This window comes from Strix uralensis, chromosome Z (genome assembly GCF_047716275.1).
Source record: "Strix uralensis isolate ZFMK-TIS-50842 chromosome Z, bStrUra1, whole genome shotgun sequence".
In the NCBI taxonomy this organism is placed as follows: domain Eukaryota; kingdom Metazoa; phylum Chordata; class Aves; order Strigiformes; family Strigidae; genus Strix; species Strix uralensis.
The window spans coordinates 69683284-69711234 of record NC_134012.1 but is presented as its reverse complement, the minus strand read 5'-3'; the positions used below and the strand labels follow the sequence as shown (position 1 = coordinate 69711234).

Genomic DNA, 27951 nt, shown 5'->3' with positions numbered 1-27951 from the left:
GACCACACTAACCTATGCTTTTTTGTACTGCTTATTTCTAACCTTGTTGTGTTCTCACATCCAAAGGTGCTACAAGTTCACTAAGGGCCTAGTTATAACAGTGTTCTGGATTTACTTTGCAAAGAGTTTCCATTGAAATGGTTACAGTGTAAGGTCCCATTTGGTCCATATTAGTGATAAGTAACATAAAATGTAAACAAAAAAACCCCTGAACAGTCAGATAAAAAGTGAAGAATAGGAACCACCTATATACTGTGAGCCTAATAATTAATTTTTTGCATTGACCAAAGTCATCTCAGGAAGAGGTTTCTGTACTACAGGTGAGAATATATTAAGACAGAAGGGTCAGAAGTACAGCAAATGAGACATACAGATTTTTACTGTTAGAGCCCCCAGTTGTATGTTTTTCTACCTTGGCAAAATTTCCATTGTAATTGGTAGTGATAAGAGGAGAGCAGACTGGATTATTGAAAAGTGAGTGAGGTGTTGGAAGTTGTAGGTAGTTCACTTTGTGAAAAACTTGCAAATGTATGCCATCTGAAATCTCTACAGTAGAGCAAGTTGTTTTTTCCCATTACAACTACAGTGAAAGACTTGTATATTGAATTTATTTGCCCTAATTTTTTTAGCAGATTGCTCTTGTAAAGCATTCCAGAGGCATCAGATATGAAAAGTGTATGCCAAAACATAAGTGTATGGCTAAAATAGTGTTGTGGTTTGTGAATGGGTTGTATTCTTCATAAGAATCATCAAAGTAAAGCAATGTCAGATTCTGACACCTCTCTAGTTTTTCTTTAATTTTAAATTTGCTCTCGTGTCAGAACCACAATCGGTCCTACACTATAAGAGTTTTTCTTTCTTTCTTTCATGATAATAATTAATTATTGAACTTAAAAATGGCACAGAGTTTTTAAGTAAAAGCACATGACAGTATTAGAATAAGAAAGGATTAACATAACATCACTGTTAATTTTATTTTAGATTTTATTACTGCAGTGTGTTTGTTGCTACTTGGTCTTTTTGCTGTTTTTCACTGTCTCATGGACTGAAGTCATGTACAGCACATTAGACTGATCTTATATGGAGAAGCTATATGACTGATGCATGTTCTTTACTCAGTTTGTGGACAGAAGACTTCAGTCTGTCAGTTCCTCTGGTTCCTTTGCTCAGTCTGCTCAGCCTCAAGACTGAAGAACCAGGTGGCTTGAGCCATTTGCATCCATATTACCTAAAAAAAAATGAGCATAGACATGAGACATTTGTCTCATTCTGTGAGCTTTCCTGGGTAGAGAAAAAATTACTTGCTCACAGTTACAGTCAGAATTCAACTTACGACATTTGTGCTCAAACTTAAGCTCAAACCTCTGGCAAATGAGCGGTGTTAGTTCAGCAGTTACAATAAAAGCATTCAGCAAAAATACATATTTTGCATTTATTTTGCTTGCACACTGTCAGTGTTTGCAGTATCAAGGCTGCACTCTTAGAGGAAAAGAGTGGAATTGAAATCTGAAAGGAGGTTGCAGAGAGCTGGGGATGAGTCTCTTTAACCAAGTAACAAGCGACAGGACAAGATGGAATGGCCTCAACCTGCGCCAGGGAAGGTTTAGACTGGATATTAGGAAGTATTTCTTTACAGAACAGGTTGCTGGGCGTTGGAATGGGCTGCCCTGGGAGGTGGTGGAGTCCCCATCCCTGGAGGTGTTTAAGAGTCGGGTCGACGTAGCGCTGAGGGATCTGGTGTAGTTGGGAACTGTCAGTGTGGGGTTAATGGTTGGACTGGATGATCTTCAAGGCTTTTTCCAACCTAGATGATTCTGTGATTCTGTAATTGTTTTTGAAATACATCTGTTGGTGCTACAAGTGTTGCATTGCTATTTTTGGAATTGCTCATACAGTAGGGGTACTGCCATTTGTGCTTTTTGAAATACACAGTATATGCTTTTTATGGATGTTTTAGTCAAGATTTGTTGAATTTATACAGTGCAGAATATGTAGGCTGCCATATGCCTGTAGTATTCATATATTCTTCAAGTCAGAATCAGAGATGCAAGCAACAGAAAGAATGCTTTGATGCTGGATAAAAACTTTTTCACCAAAGAAAAAGTCACAGTAACTGCCCATTGCAGATTTTGTCTGGATGAGAGAGATGATGTAAAATAAAGGAAATTAATTGATAGTCTGAAAAAGATAAGACAAGCAGACTTTGACAGGATAATGTAATAGCAGCTGGTGTGAGGAAGGTCGCCGGCTAATTTGTAGAGTTTAAATAATTTCTGAGTTTTTCATCCTGTAAAGTTGGCTACTAAAAATAAATAATATTGAGCTCAACAAACTTCTAGTGAATAAAACAGTGGAAGCATTTACATTTTGATAACATAAAGCAGAGACATCAATATACAGGCAGCAAGCTGAATGTGGTGTAAAAGATCAGCTGAAGAACCTATATTCCTTCTCCCTGTGTTGGTCCCTGAATTTAGGACATACGATGACAAAGGATATGCCCATCCTAAGAGCCAACCCAGCTAATGACTGCCCAAGTTTTGTCTTTGGTTTTGTTATGTTAACCCAAGTCTCAACGGTTAGCTAAAGGCTGATCAAGGAATGGAAAAGATGCCTTTCCCATGTTTCTATACCCCTTGTTAGTTTGTGCACTTGTTTTAAGTCTGATATTCTTCCCCACATGTTTGAGACCAACATTAACCTAAATAATACAACTGTTTTAACTGTTAATGAAGTGTGTTGCCCAGTTTCTAGGGCTGATTCCAGTCACATTCTTGGGCAAATTTTTTCTCTGTTACTTAAGACAAAGAAGGGTTGTGGCCTCTGTGGTCTACATAATTTTGTAACATTACCATTTTGTAGAAAAGTTGAAAGTTGTTTGAAAAAAATAAGGTGGAATCATTCTATCTTAAGCACATTGCTCCTAAACATGAGGCGTTAGTAATACTGATCAACAGCATCTAATACACAGTCTGGCTTTTTGTACGTATAATATGTGTAAATCTTAAAGCCAAATCCTATTTGTCTTTCATTAACTATCTCATTAAATTCATCTGGACCACTTGCTTAGTTTTGAACTCTGAGTATGCACATGCATTTAAACTCTACCCAAGCTGACCTCCCAGTCTGGGTTAGATCTTTAGGGATTGCTTTGCTATCTGATCACAAAGGTTGTTGTCTGCTTTAAGAAATTTTATACCACTTAAGTGTAACATTGTAAAGGCACTGAGCAAAGGTGCTGTGGGTACAAATTTTAAAGTACATAACTGATTTAGGATCTAACTGACATTTTAAAAAACAGCTTGGGCACTGAAAGCATAGGTTTTAAGACTTGAAGATTTGGGTACCTAGAAGGGAATTTCAGAGGATTTCAGGCAGCAGAGACAACTCTTGTGACTGAAAAATCTCCCCTCTGTTCAGTGGCTCTCTAGTGTGGGAAGCAGTCAGGAGGTGCTGCCTAACGTGGCTGGGCACTTACTGGTATGGATTTGCCCTGAGCTGGGCTGGGTTCCCAGCCTGGCAATCCGATTTGTGATTCAGGAGATGGGCATACTGGGGCTGAGCCCTCAGGAGCAGAGAGTGGAGTATAACCTGACAGGCATGTTAAAAGCGTAGCAAATGCACCAGCAGAACCAGACCCCTAAAAGAATATAGCACACCCCTACCATGCACATTTTTATCCTTTTTTCGTTCCTGACAACCTCGAAAGTTCACTGAATGAGAGAGAGGCAAGAGCACCTGGATTTCATAACCCAGTGGTTCAGGCAGTGAGCTGGAAGGTGGAGTCACAGGTTGTGATCTCTGCTTTTATTGTTATCTTGTGTGTTTTAGACTGATCCGTCACTAGATAAAATAAATAAATAAATCCACTGTAGTATCTGGGGGAACTCTGCTAGCTGTGGGACCTGGGCTATAAAATGCCTCAAACAGTGTGCTCTGTTGCTCACTTTTAGTGATAGCACTATTCCTTTCCACCAGTTCTGCTGTACACACTAAAATGTGTACAGATTACTCTGATGGAAGGTCGTCTTTTAAAGCAGAGCCTGTGCTCGCTTGGTACTCTGTCTACTGGTGGCACGAACATGGCATGCCAGCTCTCTTTTCTGTGACAATTCCATATTGTTTTCTATTCCGCTGCAGATAGCCTGAAGGGGACTTGCTGGCTTAACATCCAAGACAGTCGCTGTGAAGTCAACATCAATGGTGCTACATTGAAATCTGAATGCTGTGCTACTTTAGGAGCAGCTTGGGGCAGCCCGTGTGAGCGATGTGAATTAGGTATGCTCACATATCCTGCATCTTCTGGGAAAGAGAGGAAGTACCACTAGATAGATACTCATAATTTTCTGTGTAGAACACAAACTGCAAAAAACCTATGAAATTAAGGTGTCTTGTTTAGCATCATTGTAATCTCCACCATGAGAAATAATCCTAATAACTTTGAAGTTACCAGGAAATAGCGGGTGAATAAATCTTTTACTAATTACCCATGTTTCATCTCCACAGGGACTGTGCATTGGGGTAGGGAACTAAGGACTACAATAGTAAAGTGAAATATCCGCTAAAAGTCTTGAGGGCTTTTTATGTTGTGGGCTGTTAACACTTTTCCCAGCTGTTTTGAAGCACACATCTTATGTACAATTATTGATTGCAGAATAGTACTACTGTTAAGATTACAGGGCTAGGTCTATAAGTTGGAATCAGGAATGCTCACTGCCACATTCTCCCCATAAATTTTGAATAATGCCATTTGCAGCTGAACCAGTGTCAGGATGTTTTATCCTTTAATTTTTAATTGGAACAATAAATGTGGGCACATGTATCCCATCTAACAAGCATGGTGCAAACAACATCCAACAGCGCTCTTCACTGTGTGGTGCAGCATCAAGCAAAGATACTACTTTGGACTTCAGGAAGCAGCATGGTCAGGTTAGACTGGTAAAACTAGTCAAAAACTAATCAATCTATAGAGCTAATTAGCTCAGACTAGATATATGTGGCCATTTAATTTCCTATTCTCTAACTAGTTAAATTTCAGCAAACTTTCATATCACTACATTATGCTACATTTTACATGCATATCCTAAAATAATGTCATTGCTCAAATCCTTTATTAAGCTGCAGTGGAAGAAGAGCCTTTAGTGATACTGACATCACTAAAGCTTTAAATCTTTAGGCAACTTTACCATTCAGATACATCTTGAGTACAGAGATTGATATGATTATATGTTGAGCATTCTGGTCTCCATTAAGGAAAGCACATGAGAAAGTAGTTGTCTAAGATTTAATTTCCTCAACTATTCAGTTGTTTTAAGTAACATGTATGAGTCAGCACTTTTCTTGATCAAGTCTAGAGCATTTACCACCTTAGGCAGTCAAATCATTAGAGAATTCCAGAGATATATTTATTGTTAAATTATTTACCCCTGTATTTCTGTCGTTCTAAGGCAGTCATATATCTTTCTGGCTTGATTGCAGACACAGCTTGCTCAAGAGGATTTGCCAGAGTGAAGGGTGTTACCTGTGAAGGTGAAGTTTTTGCTTCTTACTGAATATGTCACTACTTTTTCCTTTCAAAATGAGATAAAAGGGGATTTATTATGTTGTTGTTTTTGTCAGGCATAATCATATTGGCCTTAGATGAATGCCTTCACAAACAGTGACTGTTAGGAAGTGTTATGTTACACTGTTGGAGAATATCAAAATGATGCAAAGAGGATGGAGCTGCTCCTCCAAAATAAATTTAATCCTTTTAGTTTTTGCTTTCTCTCATCCATATCCAACATCTTGTCTTAGAGAATGTGACATCTTAGTGCCCTATGACTTGACAATCTTGCAAGATTCCCTTGAGACTGAGCAAGATGCTTGTTCAGAAGTGTTCAGGCCCTCCTACAGTATGGATAGAAGCCTCTCGCTTTCTTTCATGTAGCTTAAATTCTCAATAAAGCTGTAGCTGTCTCCTTTGAGTTAGCATATAACTCAACTCTTTGTTTCCCCAACAGATGTAAATGAGTGTGATGTTTTCCCGGGGGTTTGTCCCAATGGACGGTGTGTCAACAGCAGAGGCTCATTTCACTGCGAGTGTCCTGAAGGACTGACACTGGATGGAACAGGGCGAGTGTGTTTAGGTAAGAGCACACTCTACTCTTGCCAGCTTTTTAGCGGTGTCCAACAGTTGTCCAAAATTATTCTCAAAAGGTTATGAAAGGGTGTTTGGTTTGTTTCTGAATGCCTCCAAAAGCAGTTTGTCAAGTGTATGTTTTAGTTCATGCCTGCTTAGATAGCAAGTGTCCATGCCAGTTCAGGCAACAGCTGTTAATCCTGTGGGGGAATATGAATGTTTGTGTTAAAACTTGTTTTGCCCACAGCACAGTCAATACATTTTGCTAGAGTGCTGCCCTTGCTCTGACTCCCACGAATGAACAGAAATGTCCTGACTCGAGTCACTAGGAGGCTGGGTGATGAGCAGTTAGCTGGTCAGCCAGCAGCTTGTAATGCAGTGTGAATGGTGCTTTTCTCTATTGCTATCTAGTCATTTTGTGAAACTCAGATACTGCCTTGTAGCACGAATATGCTGGTGTAAATTGGTCGATCTGAGAGTAATCAGAATGAATGTAGATAAAAATAAGACTACATCTTTGATGTACACATAAGTATCTTCTACTGACAAAACATGATATCTGTGAGTGAACACATGCATTTCTCTAGGAAGGTACTTCAGGTGTAGAAAATACTGAACCCCTGTGTAAGTTCAAGAAAACAGAAGTATCCTGTAGAAAGTGTAGTTAGTGTTATTAATATGCACCTTTAGAAATCAATGGTCAGAGATGAAAAAAGATGAAGTCGGGGTACTGAATGTTTAGAATAGATTCTGGAATCCATATTAATTTTTCTTACCACTTCTAAGGACTGTAACAGTATGATTACTGACAGCATTGTTTTCTTTTAAGAAAACAGTGCAACAGAACCAAAAAAAATTTTCAGCCCTTGTTTGACGTCAAGGGTTTTCCTACTCTAACCTTTATTTTTTTATTTCAACAGTGTTCTCTTTCCTCAAGCAAATTCAAATTTAAGCAAACACTTTTGCTTTCATTGCACTATGCCTTACCAATAGCTGATACAGTTACCAGGTTGTGGTTTCTTATAATGTGAATGTAATTCTAGAGATTTTTTTTTTAAATAAGCAGAATTTTGAAATGAAGCAGGTATGTACAATCAGTATAAATGTCTCAGGAAAAAAGAAACAATTCAAAACCAAGTCTGCCGAGATGCACGTATCTGTTATGTTGTGCATATCATATGCAGTTTTGCATGTTAGGTTTTACTTTATATTCCACACACCCCCAATTCCCCCTCCCCAGCTTAGTAATTCTGTTGCCAGTCGCTGACATCTGTGTCCATCAGCCCTGTATTATTTATTAATGAGAAATTTGATAGACAGGTGTGAATTTAATTGTGGTTGGTAGATATAAAGTTGGAACAAAGGAGCTATCTTCAAGCAAGACACAGGATTCCTTTACTCTCAAAGCCATGTTCCCTTTTCTTATTTTAATGAAAAAATGACCTTTTGTATTGCAAGATATGTGCCTTCTCCTATGCTACACTGTGCACTATGTCATGTATTTCTGAGGTATGTTTATTTCCTGCAGGATCCACTACAGTGATTTTAGTGCAAATACTTATTATCAGTGTGTTTGCTGAGTCTCTGAAAATTAAAGTAAATATCTTGATGCAGAATAGTTTACAGGAAACCATGAGTATTCTTTGAACAATTTTCATTTCTTCTACTTGCTTCTAAATGGCTTAACTTCAGATGTGCATAGGATAAATTGATATTATGAATCTGAACAACTTTGAATGGAACTTTGTATGGAAAACAGTTCAGCAGCTCATCTGTGTTATTTTTATATCTTGCATCTTCTCCAAAGCTTTTTACACTAAGCATTTAAGAGTTCTGTTAGGTTTGCTAAATTCTAACTTCCAGTCCAGTATATCATATGAAGTATTAATGCTTATATTTATCCTGAAAATACAGCTTGACCTCTAGTCCATTTCAGTCATGTCAGGAAGCTCTAGAATATGTAAAGAAGTTATTTTATCAGACACGTGTGTCCTTGTGATCTTCCTTACACAACGAAAATAACTCTTTTCCTGAAGAGCATTAAGCTACCAATAAATTTCGGCATAGTATCACAGACATCTTCTCTAGCACTGTTATAACTGATACTGTCCATTTCCCATTATTGGTATTATTTGCCAGACATTTGGAATTTGGGCATAGAAGTTCTCCTGTGTTGTAGAAATTATCACATAGAGACTTAACAATCCATTTTGATATCAATTTTAAATTTTAACAACTACTAAAATTTTTTCTAAAAATTGTAAACTTTTTCTTTACTGAAAATAAGTGAAAAGTACGGCATATACTGATGCTTTCACATGGGTTGTTGTTATTTTTTACTGTTTGTAAGATATAGCAACGCTAATTTTTTCTGTGTATAGACCAGTATGTGATACTTTTCCTGACAGTTGGGTATGCAAGTCCAGATTTTGCCTGCACACTTGGTTGATCTATCTTTTGGTTGACCTACTTTTCTGCAAATGGGACCATTAAGTATAACCATAATTAATTTTTCTGGAAACCATATTGTTTTTTCCTGCTAACTGGTGTTAAGCTAGGCCTAACAACGTTCAGAATTTTTTTTCTGTATTCCTTGTGTAGTAAATTAATTTAATAAAATAAACATAGGTAGGAATTCTTTTTTTCTTTACTATGAATGCAGGTCAGTTTGTAAATGAGAATGCCTGATACAGTAAAGAACTACACGTCTCTGTCCTATCAAATACACATAGAAACCTAAAAAGCATGATCATGTCAGAGTAATGGTATATCATGATTTTGGAAGACAACCAAAGAAATGCCTATACTTTTATGTGGTACAGCAGAGATACAGAAACTTAACCATAGTGCAGAATTAGCAACTTCAGATGGCTGAACATATACTTGTGCCTCAGAAATAGGTTCTTCTGAAAAACAGAAAACTTTAGCAAAGGGTAAAATGCCTATTTTTTGTTGTAAAATGAGCAGATATTCGCATGGAGCAATGCTACCTGAAATGGGATGAAGATGAGTGCGTTCAGTCTGTGCCTGGCAAGTTTCGCATGGATGCCTGCTGCTGTGCGGTGGGGGCTGCCTGGGGCTCTGACTGCGAGGAGTGTCCTAAGCCTGGCACCAAGGAATATGAGGCTCTGTGCCCCAGAGGTCCTGGCTTTTCCAACAGGGGAGATATTCTAACTGGCAGGCCATTTTATAAAGGTAAGGGTTCATTCTTGGATCTAAAAATTAATTATAGGCACGTCTGGGTGAATATTCTGAGAAAATGCCAGGATTTGTGTCTATATTTGTTATATATTTGAGGTTAGAGATGTTGTAAAAGTGTTTGCCTGAAAGAGCTGACCTTACAGGTGGGAAACTCTGCCTGCATGGTGCTCAGGAGTGTTACAGGAGCCTAAAAGGAAAAGGTGGAAATTGGTAAGGAGAAAAAAGAAAATTACTATGACAGGACTGAAGGGAGCAGAGCTCTAAATGATGAGAATAACAGAAAATGTGCACCTTTTTTGAGGTAGTGCTTTGGAAAGAGTGAATTAAAGGTCAGATGAAGTTCCACAAAGTCAGGGATTTAAGATGTAAATGTAAAATATTACTAAAATTTGGCTAGGGTTCTCTGAAAGAGAGACTTAAGAAGGGTGGGTTCTTTCTGCGGTTTGCAGAATTAATAAGTGGTTAAAAGGCAAGGGGGTATGCTGCATTAAAATTATGAGGGCAATAATAATGAGCTGCAGTGATAAAGAAGTAAATAAAAGTCTTTTGTCCAGTTTTTACCAGCTTCATCTGCAGTAGAGCAAAAACAAAACTGAAGAGGCTGGAAAATGTTAAGAAACCAGATCTGAGATATTTTAGGTGATTGAGAACTGAGAAGAAAAACTGTAAATTTCTGTGTGCAGAAGCTGAGGTGATCTGGAAATGTTTTAGTATTTTATTTATTTTTAAAAGGATGTATTCTGAAACATTTGTCTTCAAATATGTTGAGTTACTTGAGAAAACTAACAGACTGGACCTCTACTTCACCATAAATAAGTTGTGATTTTCAGGAGATAATATTCTCAGGCAAAGCTCTTAACGTTAAGTGGTGATTTGCTAAACAAATAAGGAAATTAATAATATAATTGTTTATTTTATTAAAAATTATTTAATTAGAAATAATAAATTCTTAATTGTTTAATAATTATAATAAAATCTTGTCCACTCCAAGATTTTTGTAAGGTTTTGCATCTTGTTTCTGCTTTTGTATTTGGACCACACTTTTCTTGCATTCACACTTAACACATAGATACAGGAGATAGAATCTTGTTTCATCAAAGATGATTCTCAGGTAAGGACATTGATCCAGCCAATTATATCAAAGAGTGTAAGAAGAGCTCATTTAAGTTTGTAAATGCTGTTGGGGGGTGCCTGTGAGAGAGATTGACACAGGAAAAACCTTTATTTGTCTTGTGCAAGATCCTTTAACAGCCTGTGTTATCCAGCTGTCCAGCAAAATGCGTTTAGAAGAGGTGAAACATTTCGTTCAATGTTTAACAAAAGAAAAATTACCCTTTTCTAAACTGAGCTCCAGATACCACTCTGGCAATCTCAATTAATCAACCAGGTAATGGTTACATCTTTTACAAGCTGGCACAGGAGCACCATGAATATTCATTGTGGTACAAAGCAAACTAGAACACAATACACGTGTTGACATCATGGGCAAAAGAGTCTCAACTTAGGAAGTTTCACTGAATTTGGTTGATTGCTGATTAACATAAAGTTTTCATTACTGCTTTGGATATTGAGAAGCAAAGAAAGCATAAACAATTCAACAGGTAGGGGACCATCTTTTCTACCCTACCGCCAGGCTCAGCTTCAGCCCAGCACCTCTGCTCCACCCTTCCTGGTGTCTGCCCCCACTGGTCCCATGGATGAGGCAGTTGGCAGCACAGGGCCCTGCAGTGGTTTCTCTTTGTCATCCTTTGTTGCTTAGTCTTTTCGTTCACTGCCCCTTCCTTCTTACTCATTTCCTGTGCCCTGACATGGGCTCTTCCATAGACAAAGGACCTCAGGGGTGTTCCTGCTTCAGCGTAGGTTGTCCACAGCCCATGCTCCTCCAGGATGTCCTGTACCAGTGTGGATCACTCATGTACTGTAGTCCCTGGGGGGGTGTCCCTGCCCCAGGATGGATCACCCACAGGTCATGGTCCCTCAGGGATCTCCCTACCCCAGCAGGGATTGCATGTTGGTCACAATCTCTCAGAGGTGTCTTTACCCCAGCAAGCATCCTCCATGGGCCACTGTCCCTCAGGGTGTTCCTGCCCCTGCTTGGGTCACCTGTAGGCTACAGTCCCTCAGAGATGTGTCTGCCCTGGCATGGGTCACCCACAGCTGCAGTTCCCCAGGGGTGTCCCTGCCCTGGTGTGGGTCTTCCACAGGCTGTGGTCCCTCAGGGGTGTCTCTTCCCTGGCATAGGTCCTCCAGGGGTGGCAGTGCTTTGGGGTTTCCTCCTCGGACATGGAGTTCTGCCTTCCAAAAGTGCATCTCCAGTCATGTCTCCAACAGTGTCCCCTCCTGCTTGCCTTCTCACTTTCATTTTTCCATTCTCCTAACCTGTGTAGGGGGAGGCCATCCCTCCAGTCCCCTGCAACCCAAACCTTTTATGCCCAATATGATTGGTAAAAAGGAACAGGAAATTCACATTAATTATATATACATTTGTGCTTAAGAATGATCTTTTGTTTTATTTCATAGATATCAATGAATGTAAAGTGTTCCCTGGTATGTGCATGAATGGTAAATGCAGAAACACAATTGGAAGTTTCAAATGTAGATGTAACAGTGGATTTACTTTAGATATGGAGGAAAGAAACTGTACAGGTAAGTCTTGCATTTTCCCCAGTTTTTCCTAGGATCATAGAATAGTCCAGATTGAAAGGACCTTTTGTGGGAAAGGGAGCCTAGATCTAGCTATCTAGCACCCTGTCCATCTTGAAGATACCCAGTGACTCTGCCACGGGGACTCTACCACATGCCTGGGGCATTTTGAAGGAACCTCCATAGCTTGGTGATGTGGAAAATTAATGTAATTCAGTTTCTAAGAGCTTAATCTTTGGACAGAATGGCTTTTCAGAGAGTGATTCTTTAATAAATGTAACATTCTTTTTGTAGACGTAGATTAGGAATTTTTTTAATTGGTGTTACAGATGCTCTGGTCGTGCTTACTCAGTACATCCTGAGAAATCAATGAGGATCACTGGCGAAGCCAAGTTCAGTGTTTTAACATACAGATTAACTTAATTTACATTTCTTACTGTCTGATCATTGTATTACCAAATGAACTCGGAGATTCTACTGCAAATTCATTTTCATTTTGATTTGATAGCCAAGCACACGCAGAGGCACCTCTGCAATTCTGACTTCAGTGCAGCGTTAACTCAAGAAGAGATGTACATTTAATTTGAAAGTTTAATGTTTTGTTATTTACTGCCTGGAACAGAAGATAAGCTTGATAGTTTTCTGTTCATGAGAACCTGAATAGCTCTTATGAGAACCATTGTGGGTGGCTCTATGCTGAAAATGAAGAAGGTTTTGTTATACCACACAGTCGTCTATGTAATGTGAAGTGTGGGTGGTAAGGCATGTTGACTGAGGTTGGTCTGGATGTTAACGTTGCCCTAACTGGTGATTTCTGTGTTTTTATAGTGATTGCATTGATGAGAAATGCGTTTAACAAACTTTATTTCTAAACTAACAGGAATAAATCAGGAAACTTCTCCCTACAGATGCTTTTTTTGGTAGTTTTCCACTGAAAGTTTGTTCTGATGAAAATCTTCCACTGAGCAGCTGTGGAGAACCACATTTTATTAAATGGAAGACTTCTTTTTTGGTTTAAATTAGCAACAAAATGTTTTATAAAGCCTGCAGGAGGCCAGGTACTCTGTAACATCCCAGGCCCACCACGTGGGTTACCATCTGACACCTCCACACATTTGTGTGTGAGGACTGAACTATCTTGACCTGGCAATACAGAGGCAAAACAGACTCTGGCATGTGGTGAAAAAAGAAATGTTTTAAATCTTTAACAGTTTTTTTAGTTAAGCTTATACTTTCCTAGTTTTCCTCAACCACTTAGGCAAATGAGTCTACTACCCAGCTAACCAACTTACTGCAATCATGTTGATGCTCTTCTTTGATTCCTTGCTCTGTGGAATTCTTGTATGACAGAACCAATCCTATGCCCTATCCTGGACTAATGTCTTCATTGTTTCAAATATTCTGTTATTCCCTGTAAAGACTCGTGATTTCTTAATATGCAAAAGTTAATTACATAGTAGTGAATGAAGCTGAAGGTAGAGGGTATAGAGGAGAACATGAAACAAAGGCATTTAACCCTAGTTCACACCAAAAACACTGGATGAGCAGTAGAATGAGGAAGGCAGAAATCTGGAAAGACATGAGGAGATAGTAAATATAAGGCTATCCAGTTCTTTTTTCCAGTCCTCTCCTTCAACACTGACCTGTTTCACTGGATCATATCCATATTACAAATTCCTCCTTAGCTTCCTGACTCACTACCAGAGTGTTTTACAAAGACCTTTCCCTTTCCCTTTCCCTTTCCCTTTCCCTTTCCCTTTCCCTTTCCCTTTCCCTTTCCCTTTCCCTTTCCCTTTCCCTTTCCCTTTCCCTCTCCCTCTCCCTCTCCCTCTCCCTCTCCCTCTCCCTCTCCCTCTCCCTCTCCCTCTCCCTCTCCCTCTCCCTCTCCCTCTCCCTCTCCCTCTCCCTCTCCCTCTCCCTCTCCCTCTCCCTCCCCCTCCCCCTCCCCCTCCCCCTCCCCCTCCCCTCTAATAATACCTCTAATAATAACTCAGAATTTGTTACAGTTAGTAATTTCCTTAGAAATCTAACCTTAAATTACACTTAATGGAAGCCTACCTGTTGCATAGTTTAATCTGTAGTTGAGAGCTCTGAAGGCATTGCGTTATGAATCTTCCACAAACTGTTTCGCATAACCAGATATTCATTTAAATATTAAATTAATTTCATTTTTCTCTGTTGATTTATATATTATATATGATTTCTGTAGAGTTGATTTATAATGGCCAAGTGTGCACTTCTGTGAAAAGCAGGGTAACCTTAAACTCTGTTTGACTTTTTCTACCTCTCCATTACTATAAAACAGACATTGATGAGTGCCGGATCTCCCCAGACTTATGTGGAAGTGGTACTTGTGTCAACACTCCTGGAAGTTTTGACTGTGAGTGCTTTGATGGTTATGAAAGTGGATTTATGATGATGAAGAACTGTATGGGTAAGTATTGGCAGGATGACCTGGAGTCTGTCCATTTACCATACAAAGCTTGACTGTACTCTGTACTATACTCTAGTCTGATCCACTGAACACTTCATATGCATAATTATTGTGACGTCTTGAACAAATGAAACTGATACACAGTTTATAGGACAGATAGGGAATAAACTGCCTAATAATAGAATTCAGCACGTCTATGTACTATGCATATAGCTTTGCTTGTTCTTTTTGCTAATTACTTTTACACGTTTCTGTATAGATGTTTTAGAATGGCAGCAACTATTCATTCATGTAGTTTTAAAGTGGCTGATGAGCTATCCAAACATTTGGTGAAGTTAGGAATAGAAGGCTAGAGTTTCAAAAGTAGTGTAATTCACTTTTCCTTGATTCTTCTAGGACTCAAGAAATTCTGAGAGCATTTCATGAAAGATCACATCTCTCTAATCTGTCTAAAGTTGTAAGAATAGATATGGAGATATCAAAAGTTACTAGCCATCTTAAAAAATCTTGAGTTAGTATTGTGGAGTACTTCATGAAATACATCATGAAACATATAATGAAAATGCAGTCAGATTTTCGTCTTGATGAATGGGTCCTCCTCCTTGCCCTTCTTGGAGATAGTATTGGCATTTCCTCTCCTCCCACCCTAAAGATCCTTGTGTAATTTCCATGACCTTTCAAGGGTGGTCAGGAGGGGCTTCAAAATGACATTGACCAGCTCTCTCTTAGCACTTATGGGTCTTCTCCATGTCCTTTGTCAGCAGCTCACTTCCCCCATTTCCCCTTATTTTTTTGCTGTTATACCCATCATATCCTTTGCAGGAGTCAACTCCTGGTGGCTTTGGCTTTCCTAACCTCATCTCTGCACACTCAAAACAGTGCTCTGTATTTCTCCTGCATCAGTTGTCCCTGCCTTTGCCTATTTTACTCTTCCTTTTTGTGTTCGAGTTTGTTTTGTGCTTGTAATTGAACTCAGATAAGTGGTCCTATGCCCCTGTGTGCCAGGAGGCCATGCAGGCCTCCTATCACCTTACTTGATGTCCAAGCAAATTGTGATGCTTTTATACTCCAAAAGTCAGCAAAAAATCATTGCTCGAATCACAGATGAACATAACAAAAAAGCTAAATTGTGGAAGCTGAATAGCGTTTATGAGAGACACAGTACAAATGCAGAGAATCAGTACTGTATGGTGGAGATATGTTATCTGTAAGAACAAGGCAGGAAAGCAAGATGTCACATAAATAAGCAGAGAGTGAGGAGATAAGTCAAGAAATTACTTCTTGAGGACCTTATGTAGGAACTAAGGGAGGGCATAATGTTCAATTAAAACATTTTGGAGCTGTGAGGACTATCCAAGCAGGATTATAGCAAAAGACATGTTGAATTCTATTATCAGGTAGTTTCTTTCCTCACGTGAATAACCTGCAAAACCCAATGGTATATTGGCTAAATTCTCAGGCTAATGAGATAACACTAGCCTGCCTATCTTAATAGTCTAGTTTCAAGAATAGGTAGCCATGATGCTTCCTGGGAGCCCAAAAATATGAGTGCATCCTGCACCTTGAACATCTTTTTGTAATATTTCTCTTCATCCACATCTACAGTGTTAGCTGTTTTTATCAGGTTTGTAAGTCAAATATTGTTTGCCATTATAAACTGTAGCAAGCATGTTTCTCAGCCACAGAACGACATATGTAGGAGTTATCAAACTGAATAGCCATTTAATTAAAAGTTGACACACACTTCCCTATTAGCAATTTCCATGCATACAGAAATGGGTGTCTGGTTGCATTAAGAAACAGTGTTTTGAAAATTTCATCACATTAATACATTGATCTAAGTAACAACCATCCAAACAGTTGCTGTCTTTTCTTGTGTCCTGTGTCTCCTAGAATACTTAATTTTGAATGATGAATTTCTGGTTTTCTAGAGGGGAAAAATACCCATTTTTAGAGTTAATAATGTATAGGTTTTTTGTTTGCCCTGTTGTGCAGTATGACAAAAGGAGCAGCACTGCTTCAATGAAACAATCCTTTTATTTCTGACCTCCAGATTTTGTCACTTACAGACACTGAAATTGCTTTTCTCTTTGTTGCTCCTTAGTAATGCTTTTGTATTTGTTTATTATGGTTTCTTCACAGATATTGATGAATGTGAACGCAACCCTCTGCTGTGTAGAGGTGGTACATGTGTGAACACCGAAGGGAGTTTTCAGTGTGACTGTCCCCTGGGACATGAGCTGTCGCTGTCACGTGAGGAATGCATAGGTGAGTTTCAACTCAGAATAGTAGTCTTCAGCCTTCTAAGAAGAGTAGTCATCTGTGCTATAAAAACTTTTTGCCTCTGGCAAGGATGGGGTCTCAGGAGTATCTTACACAAATTCATGCTTCTCCTTTATATGAATATCTTCAAATTAAAGCCTTGTAACAGATCCTGTAAAATCTCCAGTGCCCTTAATGCTGTTGCCTTCAAAGAGGAGTATTTCACCAGGCCTCTTACAGGTTATTTAGCAACTCAAAGGACTGTACCACTCATGTTGGCAACTTTCAAGTGAAATACATACAAGCACAAAGTGAACTTTGTTCCTACAGTCAGAAAAAAGTATCATCCCTTATTTAAATACAGCTCTCCTTTTTGCAAATAATTCACCAAAATGGTGGAAAAAATGCAAAATACATAATGCATATTATCTCTTTGGTTTCTGTGTTTGATGCATAGTTGCTTCAAGAGTTGGTTTAAACCAGCAGATTGTTCAGTGAATGCTTGTGGGCCAGAGACAAAGAAGATAAACCTTCGGACACTGACTTAAAGATACTGTTCAGAGCTCCATACCTTGAACTGGAACATGCTAAGAACAAGAAAGAAGTTGAAAAAGCCTGAAAGCCACCAGTTTAAAATAGTGCCTCTGACCCTCTTTCTCTGGCATTTGAGCAGTTAGAGTCTGCATTCTGAATAACAAGTAATTGGTATGAATGATTCTTTTCCAGATATAAATGAGTGCTCACTAAGTGACAGTCTCTGCAGAAATGGCAGGTGTGTGAACATAGTTGGAACATACCAGTGTTCCTGTAATTCTGGGTACCAGGCCACTCCTGACAGACAAGGCTGCATAGGCAAGTGTTGTACACCTTCACCTATGTATTTGTGCTTCAGCATATATTGTTTCATCTGTCTTTGTTTTTATTTAGTTTCCTACCTTCTTTTTGAAACTGAGCAGGACCATCTTCTCATCTGCTGTTAGGCATATCATGAACTATTTTGGACCCTTCTTTTACCTTAGAAATATAAAGAAGTAATAAAAAGATTGTTGCTGTACTGAACTCCACAGAATACTTTCAGAAAAAATATTCATGTGGTACTACTCCATTAAAAACAACTAGAAAATATTGATTTCTTGATTAAGCAAGAAGAGCCCCATGCATTGATAGTTTCTCTTTTACTTTTTCTCCTTATTGTATACATCTCTTAAATCCTTCACTGTAGTAATACTGAATTATGTAGTTGTCATCACCTTGGTAAGGAAAACAGAGGTATTGAGAGGTTTTTTTATTTGTTGGTTTTGGGGTTTTTTGCAAAAATATAAACTTGTGCTACATTTCAAGCTTTAATGAATCATAAGTTTCTCAGGGCTTTTCCTTCTTTCCACATGTTGTGTTTTGAACTTTTTTTTACATCCTAGTAATATGTACGAACAAAAGCAACAGCTAAAAGTAGCCACTTGCTCCAACAGAGGAAAACGCAGTTGAAAGCAAGAAGGATGAACAAAATATAAATCAGAGATAGTAGAGTGAGAATAAAATTCACAGTCGTATCACCAATAAACTTTTTCATCTGCTAAGTGAAATGGCAAGAGAAGATGACTTTTCCTTATAAAAGCAGACTTACTACTACTAATGTTGCTTCCCCAGATATTGATGAATGTATGATAATGAATGGAGGGTGTGACACACACTGCACTAACTCAGACGGCAGCTATGAATGCAGCTGCAGTGATGGTTATGCTCTAATGCCAGATGTCAGGACATGTGCAGGTAGGCTTTAATATTTTTAAAGGTTTCAGCATCATGTGTTTCAGCCAATATGAATATGGTATTTTTTTAGGCGATCCATACCAGAGTGACAGAATTATTATCTGCTTTTTTTTTTCCCCCCAGATATTGATGAATGTGAAAACAGTCCAGATATCTGTGATGGTGGGCAATGTACTAATATTCCAGGGGAATATCGCTGTCTCTGTTATGATGGATTTATGGCTTCTATGGACATGAAAACTTGTATTGGTAAGTAGCTGTATACACCAAATTTAATTTAAAAATTAATTTAAATTAATTTAAAAATTCTGCAGTTAATGTTTTAGGGTTTACTGTTGAATCCTTGAAAGTAGGTATTGAAACTGTATAGTATAAAAAAAAAAATCTGTGGCTCTTTCTTGTCTATCACTATGGATGTTAGGAAGGGTAGAAAAACATTTGAAAAGTCCTTAAAGATGAATGAAATCACATAGTTCCAAAAATAGGAGTGATTTAATTGTAATTATATGATTCCTCTAAAACACCTCTATTGAGAAGAGATTATTTGAGTGCCCCAGCATTTTGTTCTGTCTCTTAAAAATGTTTTAGTTTATTCCCTCAACTACAGAAAGTTATCATAAGTAATTATAAAGGAAATTAAAATAAAAGTATCTCCTCAATTTAACCTAACCTATTTAGTTTATCTTGGTGTTTATATGATGTTCTTACCTTTTAGATTTAATATAAAGTTTCTTATGTTTCATATTTTAATGTGGTTTTGGCTATACTAACAACATGTTTCTATATTTCGTGAGAGCTGTCAAACAAACATTCACTTTGCACGTGTGCACACTCACACACACACACTGGGGAGAAACTAGTTATACGTAATGCAGAGCAAAGCTGTCCTGAGCTGGTTTTGTCTATTTTCTTCCATAGTTAGGGTTGAATTTAAAATTTTTTTTTCACTTTCACTTTGGTGTTATTTCAGTTTCTTGTATTAAGTTTTGTGCACAGACTCCATGTTTACGCAAAGAACTTAAAAACTTAGAATTCATCTTTTCAATAATTTTTTCGTATTAGCCATCTTAGTAGTTGTACTTTTTTTCATTTTATACACAACTGCTCTTAAATATTCTTCTCTAGGGAAACAGCATCTGATATTAAACTTAGAAACCTACAGTGAGAAAGTGTGAATTTCTGCCATGTATATAATTGCTTTCCTTGCTAACAGCATCACCCAGTTTGTCAAGAAGCCTTTGGGGTAACTGCAGTTTCTTACTGGACCTAACACTACTTTCAACAAAGTACTTAATTTTTTTTTCAGCAAAAATATTTGTAGTATCTTGTATTTATATGACAGTATGTGAAATTAGATGATCTTTGTCATTTAACTAGTGTAAAATTGGAGCTATCTGAATAAAGACAAAAAGTTGACCTAGGTGTAACTCACAATAAGACTATGTTTTAACTTCAAGTTTTTAACCAGATCTTTAATTATGAACTATTTAGCTTTCAAATTAGGTAAATTCTAGAATAATGTTGAAGCCTTGTATTATAGTTGAAAGCCTATATTGAAGATTTAGCATGCAGTATAAGAATCTAAAACACAGTTCAGGTACAAACTACATTATTCTTTAGGAGAGGTTTTCTTCTTAATGGAAAGTTTTCATCATACAGGCAACACTCAGTAAAATCGGGAAGAACAGGGAGACATCAGTAGCAAACTTACCTCTCTCTTGAAACTTCAGTCTGCGTCAAGGCAGCACGTGCTGAGCAGTCAATTGTTGGAAGTGTCTGGAAAGGGAGTCTGACATGAGCACATCTACAGTCCTGATGCCCTGTTTTTCCTTCTGACTATCTTGGTTTTTTAAATGGTTGTGGGAAAACTTTTCTGGTTGTAACTTATCACCTGTTCTTTCTGCAAGGGTCTTTCCCCATTCCACCTGCAGCCTGACTTCTTGCATGTTACCTTTGTGGTGGCTTCGTGTCTTTGTATGTGCCAGAGATAGCTCTAACTTTTGGAAGCATTTATTCTCAACAGCATGCTCTTAATGTCTCTGCTCTTTACTTTCTCCCAAACTTGCTTTCAGCAGCACCATTAGGACAATGGTTATTGACCTCTTCTTTCATTCTTACTTAACCTTAGCTTTGATAGACATTTGGATTTTTCTTCCTCTCTTGAAATGTCTTGAAGTTTATTTCAGCTTCTTTCACAATCAGAGGGACTTTGTTTCTTTCACAAGGAATTCGCTCTGCCACACACACGTACACACTTGGGATCATTAGTAAAAAATATTTCCTAGCTACCCATTCTCTAATGACATAGCAAAGTGATAGATATGTCTGTACTAAAAAGCTGCCAGTGATCCATAGTCATTCCCTGAAACCTAAATGGAAGGCTGTGCCAGAGCTACTCATAGCCATGATATGATCTACTAAGAGAAGGAGTTTGAAGTTTCCTTGTGATGTTGAGTTCCCTGTTTGATATGCTTCATAGTTCAGGCTTTTCCAGTGAGATTTTGGAAGAAGCAGGTCAATTCTTATGTTCCAGGGATGTCTCAGCAAGCAGAACTACAGAGATAAGTCTGCAGCTCCTGCAACTGAAGAGACATAGAGCATGGCAGCTTTCTTTGCCTCATAGTGTAACAACTGAATATACTAGGGAAATAAAGGTTGCTGTAATGAGAGTATTTAGAAGACTGATGAAATCAGCCCTGTTTTAAAATACAGAATTAAATTTTACTAAATTCATTTAATAACAACGCATTTGCCAATGGTCAGTTCTTGCACATTATTGATCATTATCACTGCACATACAAAACTTACTTTTTAACAATCCCATTCTAAACTATATGCAAGTATACAATATCACAGAGCTGTTGCGGGTAGTTTGCATTGACTGGCTTCCAGCCCTTTGTGTTGCTTAGTCACAAAGGTCAAGGTGATTGGGCTTGAGCGCTTGTTTACAAGAAAAGCTGGAACTGAGGTGAGTCTGTCTGTCGTCTTCAATTTTCCATGCTTTTGTTTTTATGCTATTGCCTCCCTCAAAAAGGAGGGTCCCTTCTACTCCTTGTAGGTCTTGTCTTGTTTTGTTGTGTGGCCAGTCATTCTTCTGGTGTACCTGTGAGGTTTTCCTGCCTATCTGCAGTCCCTTGTGCTTATATCATCCTTTGTCTGGCAACTTCTATGACTTTAACATGTCCTTCATGCAGCTACACCCATCTTTCTTTGTCCTTTTGGCAGTCTTCTTGCTCATATCCTTACGCAAAACTGTGTCTGACTGTGCCATCACAGTATTACGCAATACTTACATGCTATTGCTAGTTACACTGTTTTAGCATGCTTATATTGGGGTTTAAGGCAAGCTAATACTAATTATATTCCATACACTTTTAATTTATATGTGATGTGGGCCTCTGCTTTGGCTGCATTACATGGCATCTTACTTCACTCAAAAGAACTACAAATACCAGAAATGCCTTTTCGTCCACAGTATAGTAGCTGTCTTTAATGTCATAGTATAATACTGTTAGTGAATATCATTTCAAGGCACAAATGGAAATATTGGACAAGGTATTTGAAAAGCCCTTGGGCCATATGAGCCATATGCAGTATGACTCAGAACACTCATATGAAACTCCTCAGTTACCCGCTTGACAGGTACCCAAGTCTAGTTTGTTCTTATACCAGTTTCATTGTTTCCTAAGATTCATTGTCTTTCTTAAGATGAATTCTTACTAAAAGAACTGCTTGTGTTTATAATTTTAACAAATGTTATTCGGAGGTATCAACACACTTGTATATATCATTATTCAATTTTAAATAGTAATCAAAATGTGCAAATTGAAACCTGTAGATAGTATCAGTACAAAAGAAGTAATCAATTTACTATGTAAATTCTTCTTTGGAAGAAATTTATAGCTATATTATGATCAAGAACATGTTTTTTAAAAATGCTTTAAAGTCATTCCTGTAAGAAGTAATTGACTTCATAGTCAAGTAATTATCATTCTAAACAAATTAGAAAACACTGTGGTATTTGGGCTACACATTCATCCTTACTTGTTTTTAGGGAATTAAAAGAATACAGAATGGAACGGCTGAAATACATTATGAAGAAGATTAATAAATGCCACATGTCATAGGGGTGGACCATGCTTCTGATATTTTCACCTGAATGAAAGTATTCCGAAAAGACAAAGTATGCTGTTAAATGACAGTAATGTTCAACTAATAATGAATTTCTGTGCACTTACAGATGTGAATGAATGTGATTTGAATTCCAACATCTGTATGTTTGGGGAGTGTGAAAACACTAAAGGTTCCTTCATTTGTCACTGCCAGCTAGGATACTCGGTCAAGAAAGGAGCCACTGGATGCACAGGTAAAGCAAATTTCCAGCACGTATGTCACGTACCTTGGTTGACTTTCAGGTGCACATATCTTGGTTGGCTTTCAAGTAAAATAAATGCACAAATGTTCACACACAAGTCAGAGATTGGTATCTGTACACAATAGTAAATATAAGAATAAGCATTTTACATTTGTCAGCATGTATCCAGAGTTTGACAAGATATGTTACTTGACCAGTACCATATGGTGTGAGAGGCCCCTTACATAACTGTAATCTTAAAGGCAAAGCTTTTATCAGTGTAGATTGGGTGAGCATTTGTGGTACGAAACATAGTTTGGGTGGGCACAGCTGCATTTGTATTAGAAGTATTTTATCAGTACTCATTTGTCATACATACTTAAAGTATGAATTCATCTGTCAACTAAAGCTGCAGGAAATAAGTCTGTAGTGTAAAAACAGGACAAAAGAAAAAAAGTAAAAGAATGAAAAGAGGTGGTGATGTGAAAGGGAAAGCATATGTCATCCTTCAACCCATGCCAGTAAATTTTAAAGAATCGGTGTCAGTCAGTTTCAAACTCTGCAAGTTCCTGTGATAGTTAAGCAGTACCTTGTCTTCTGCAAGCTGGGTCCACTGCATTCAAGAAGCTAAGTTAATCTAAATTTATTCTTCTGGAAGAGTTGACAGAAGTTCTCCTATAATTTGGTCTTTAAGAATTTGTTCTGTAATTACTAAAATCTTGGGACTAACCATTTTTATAACTGAAACATGCCTGTGCACCCAAAGGTCTCATCCCATTTTAAGACATAAAAAGATCAGCATTTTTAATATGTCTGGAAGATAGCTTTAATTTCAAACTGAAAAATAATTGTTGGAGAGCAGACTAAATTTGTCATGTTTGCAAACAAGGAACAAAATAAAAATTCAGTTGTCACTAGTTTTTATTAACGCATAATACAAAGTAACTTGCTTGACTTACTCTGTAGTCTTGAACATTTGCTTTTTAAAGGACTACAAACCTGCGCAGTGGAAATAAACAACATGTAAAAGGAACATAATTTGTAATATTCCAGTGCTCTTGATGTAAATACTAATAGTTTACGTTGTGGTTGTAGATGTGGATGAGTGTGAAATGGGTGCTCACAACTGTGACATGCATGCCTCATGTGTCAATGTACCAGGAAGTTTTAAATGTAGTTGCAGAGAAGGATGGGTTGGAAATGGCATCAAATGTATTGGTAAGTATATAGAAAACAAACCTTTTATCTTTCTTACTTTTTTTTTATGAAAGCATGTAATGTGACTATGTGATTACTGCATTAGAAACAAAGTGTTATTCTTACATCTGCTGCACTCTGTGGATAGATGGGTATGCAAAATTCTTATGTTTCAGGGATTTGGTTTTCTGAGGAAGGAACTGGTTTCATCTCAAAAACCTGTCTGAATTCTTACTGAATTAACTATGTATTTTACAAATTTTATATACAAGTGCTAGAATGTTGAAAATCTTAAAAATCAGTCAAAAACAAAATGGAAATTTTTTTGTGATTTCCTGACAGTAAGATATTAATTCTGTTAATTAATACCATATTTTGTAAATGTTCTGTAGCATGGCTAGTTTATGGGCCCTAATATAAAGCAGATTGAACTTGAAGTATGGGAAACTTGATTCTACTTTTGTTGAGCTGCTAGAGTAGCATCATGTCCCCTAGCCTTCATTCTTTAGTTTGGTGTGTAAAAGATTGTAATATTTACCTTTTTTCCCAAACATTTTGGGATCTATAGAAGAGGAGCTTCATTTAAGAATCAGGCTTTGTTGGTGTAATATGTAAAAGTACCATACTATGAGATTTTACTGCAGCCCAGATCTTCTAAGCTTTTAAAGCCACATCTGAGAAAAAGCGGAAGGCCTCCATGTCTTTGTTATTATCATTTAATTAAAATTATGTGAGGTTCTACTAAGTAAATAAAAAGTCCCATTTGAAGGAGAAGACTTTTAAAAAGTTTTCCTGGCAACATCCTTATAGTTTCAATAGCTCCTGGGTGTAGTGTTCTTCCAGGAGACCACTCCGCAGATGAGTGAGAAGGGGCTGTCGGCTACCCCATAGCACTAGGTAGTGTGACTCTTACGTCACGGACCCATATGGCCATTCCCATCAAACATGCCCTTGAGGGGAAGAAAACTCTTTTCTTTTTCCTTTGGTTTTTTTTTTTTTTTTTCATCCAAGTTGACATCCAACTAAATAAGAAAGCTTGCATTAGCTTTTATGGGGTTACATTGTTGTCACATTCTTCTATTGCTTGAGAAGACTCTCCAAATGTATGGCAGTAATGAGTAAGCTGAATTCTATCTGATGGCTTGGGAACATTTTACCCAATCCCATGAATTTTAACTTAAAGGAAGAAATATTAAAATGAAATTACTATAGATTAATCCTGTATCTTCTAAAGAGAACTTCATGTATTTATGGAGACATAAATCATCTTTGCAGTTCTGCCTGTTAGCTTGGCAGTTAATTGTAAACCAAGTATGCTAACTGCTCTGTTACTGCTTGCACTCTTTTCCCCCTGATGTGCAGATCTTGATGAATGCTCCAACGGGACCCACCAGTGCAGCGTGAACGCTCAGTGTGTGAACACACCAGGGTCATACCGCTGTGTCTGTGCGGGGGGATTCACTGGGGATGGATTTGCTTGTTCTGGTAAGAAGTTTCTGTGAAAGCTGACATGTGATCGATTGTTTCTGCTTCATGGAAGCTTTGCAAATTTGGTCTAAGCCTGAAAGGCAAGATAAGAGATGTAAAAGTATCTTTTAAGATCAGGATTCTTCCTATCTGCTGAAGAAATGTGAACAGAGGCAACTGATTGTTCTTTTGATTTCTGTGCCAAATTGGGCTCGCTGGGCCCATTTGTTGAATGAAGTTACTGTCTGCTTCTTCCTTCTTCTCATCTGCATGCCAAGTTTTTTTAATGCACATGTGCTGCTTGCAGCAGCAGGCTCTCTAGTCAAGAAGACAAAACACCAGCTCTCTATTACGGTTCCTGTCTTGTAGGCGAGGTCTGTCTCTGGCAGGGAAGGCATCATCTGTTTTCCCCTCACTATGTTAGTTGAGCAGGATTTAATCATTAACATAGGACTTTTTAAACAGAAAAACAAATTACAATTAAAAAATATTGCCTATGATGTCTGCATTTAAATTTGTTGGTAAATGCTCACTATTAATAATGAACATTGTTTAGCATGCAGCAAGTGATTCGAAATAAACTGACGTGTAAAGGTTTATGTGAAATGTAAAGATTTTATATTAAACATTAATAGCCAACTATTGAGTTACTGTGGTTTTTATCAGTTACAGAGTGGAGCTGCAACAATTTCTTTCTCTGCTCCTGAGTTCTAACGTGTCCTATATGTAGTCAGCAAATCTGAAGGTTTGAAGGAATGAATCCTGATAATAGTAAAATATCTAGAAACTAATGTGAATGCATTCATTATTAGCTAACTGGCTAATTTAAAATCAAAATCTAATTTACACCTTAACAAGACAGTCTTCTGATTGGTATTGTAAGGTTTTTTTTATGACAGAATAAGGATCTTCAAATATTTGCCTATGTTTCAAGTTTGTGATTAATGAACAAGAACTTTCATCTCTATTATTAACACACACCGTTTGCAGATCTGTTTTTTAAAAATCAGGTGAGATACTAGGGACTGACTAAAATGAAGAAAGTATATTGAAAATTTCTTTGGACAATCATAAGCAAATTATGAGTTCTTATGATGACTTCAATGGTGAATGCCTTGCTTTGTCATTCTGCTCTTTTATGGCTGTTAAAATAAAAAAAATAATTTGGGGGGCATACTAGAAGAATCCCCAGTAGTGTGCAAGTGGTAGTTGTAATGTTCATAATCCTCAAAGAGTATTTCCTAAAATACATATGAAAATAATTTTCTACGTGTGATTCACTTAAGAAAATTTGCCTTTTGAATGTATTGTATGTCAAAGTAACATAGCAATATATACCAGGAGGACAAAGTTTTAACTTTGTAAGCAAAATATCCAACTTATTTGTCAAAGCTAATAGTACTGAATCTGAAAACCATGCATTATTTAAAAAAAATTAAATCTGTTAATGAAAGACAAGGAGTAAGGAATCCTGGCAAGATAAAAGGACTAATTTTGGAAATGACATTATGTTTGCTTTTCTGCAGTCTTTCAGTTTACTTCATCTTCAGGTGTCAATTTTTTGCTTAATATTAACAATTCTCAACAGCACTATTATTTTGAACATCAGGATAATATTATGTGTATTTTGCTAGTGAAACATGTAGTTTCAAAGAAATTTGCTGTCTTCCACAGATGTTGATGAATGTGCAGAAAATATTAATCTGTGTGAAAATGGACAGTGTTTGAATGTCCCTGGTGCCTACCGTTGTGAGTGTGAGATGGGATTCACTCCCGCCTTGGACAGCAAGTCGTGCCAAGGTAAGCCACTGGTACTTCAAGTTCATTTTCTGAGTTTGGATTGGCTTCTATAAAGCAAACAATAAGAAGTGCTGGAAGGACCTCAACCTGGAAGCAGAATATTCATCACATGCTTCACATATAAGTAATTTCTTCAGGCATTTTGCAGTGTGAATTTTGTTGAAGGTAGCTTTGATCTTTTTATGAAGTTTTCCTGTCCAGAAATCCCAGAGCAGGGGTTTGGCACAGTAATTTTGTTTTTTTTTTAAATATTTCCTTTTTGTCATAGTGAGTAGTATGTCGAAAATCCTGTATTCATCACTGGTTTATTTAGTATCTTTACATAGGAGACACAAATTGCATTAAGTGACCTCATTGTAAAATAAATGCTTTCAGGAATATTGAAGTAGGCAAATCACTGCTATATATGGCACATTTGTAACACATTTCTTATCATCACCCTTTCACCCTCAATATTGTAGCAGATCATCTGAAGTACAAAAGAAATTACTATCTTTCTAGTCCAATTCAGCTTCTATTCCCTATTACGTTCTTACTTTTTTTTGTTTAATTTAAGAGAGCCATATAGTAGATAAAGTCTTTTTAGCTGGTGCTCCAAATCTTTTTAATTTATTTCATCTTTAATGGTGGAAACCTCATAACATCTTAGGAAATCAAAATTCTTGATGAGACATTAAAAACAGATTCCAAGATGCAGTATCT

At 37.5% G+C, this 27951-nt stretch overlaps 1 protein-coding gene across 1 annotated transcript in view; it reads left to right on the top strand.

Annotated features, from left to right (window-relative positions):
- Window positions 1-27951, top strand: part of FBN2 (fibrillin 2) — a 175620-nt gene that overhangs the window by 101805 nt on the left and 45864 nt on the right. Inside the window, exons 21-34 of the mRNA XM_074855232.1 lie at window positions 4141-4278; window positions 5479-5529; window positions 6003-6128; window positions 9089-9316; window positions 11843-11968; window positions 14271-14399; window positions 16542-16667; window positions 17388-17513; window positions 18309-18431; window positions 18555-18680; window positions 22672-22797; window positions 23881-24003; window positions 25345-25467; window positions 27124-27249. Of these exons, the coding sequence (XP_074711333.1) occupies window positions 4141-4278; window positions 5479-5529; window positions 6003-6128; window positions 9089-9316; window positions 11843-11968; window positions 14271-14399; window positions 16542-16667; window positions 17388-17513; window positions 18309-18431; window positions 18555-18680; window positions 22672-22797; window positions 23881-24003; window positions 25345-25467; window positions 27124-27249 (1797 nt within the window). The remainder of the gene's footprint in view (window positions 1-4140; window positions 4279-5478; window positions 5530-6002; window positions 6129-9088; window positions 9317-11842; window positions 11969-14270; window positions 14400-16541; window positions 16668-17387; window positions 17514-18308; window positions 18432-18554; window positions 18681-22671; window positions 22798-23880; window positions 24004-25344; window positions 25468-27123; window positions 27250-27951) is intronic.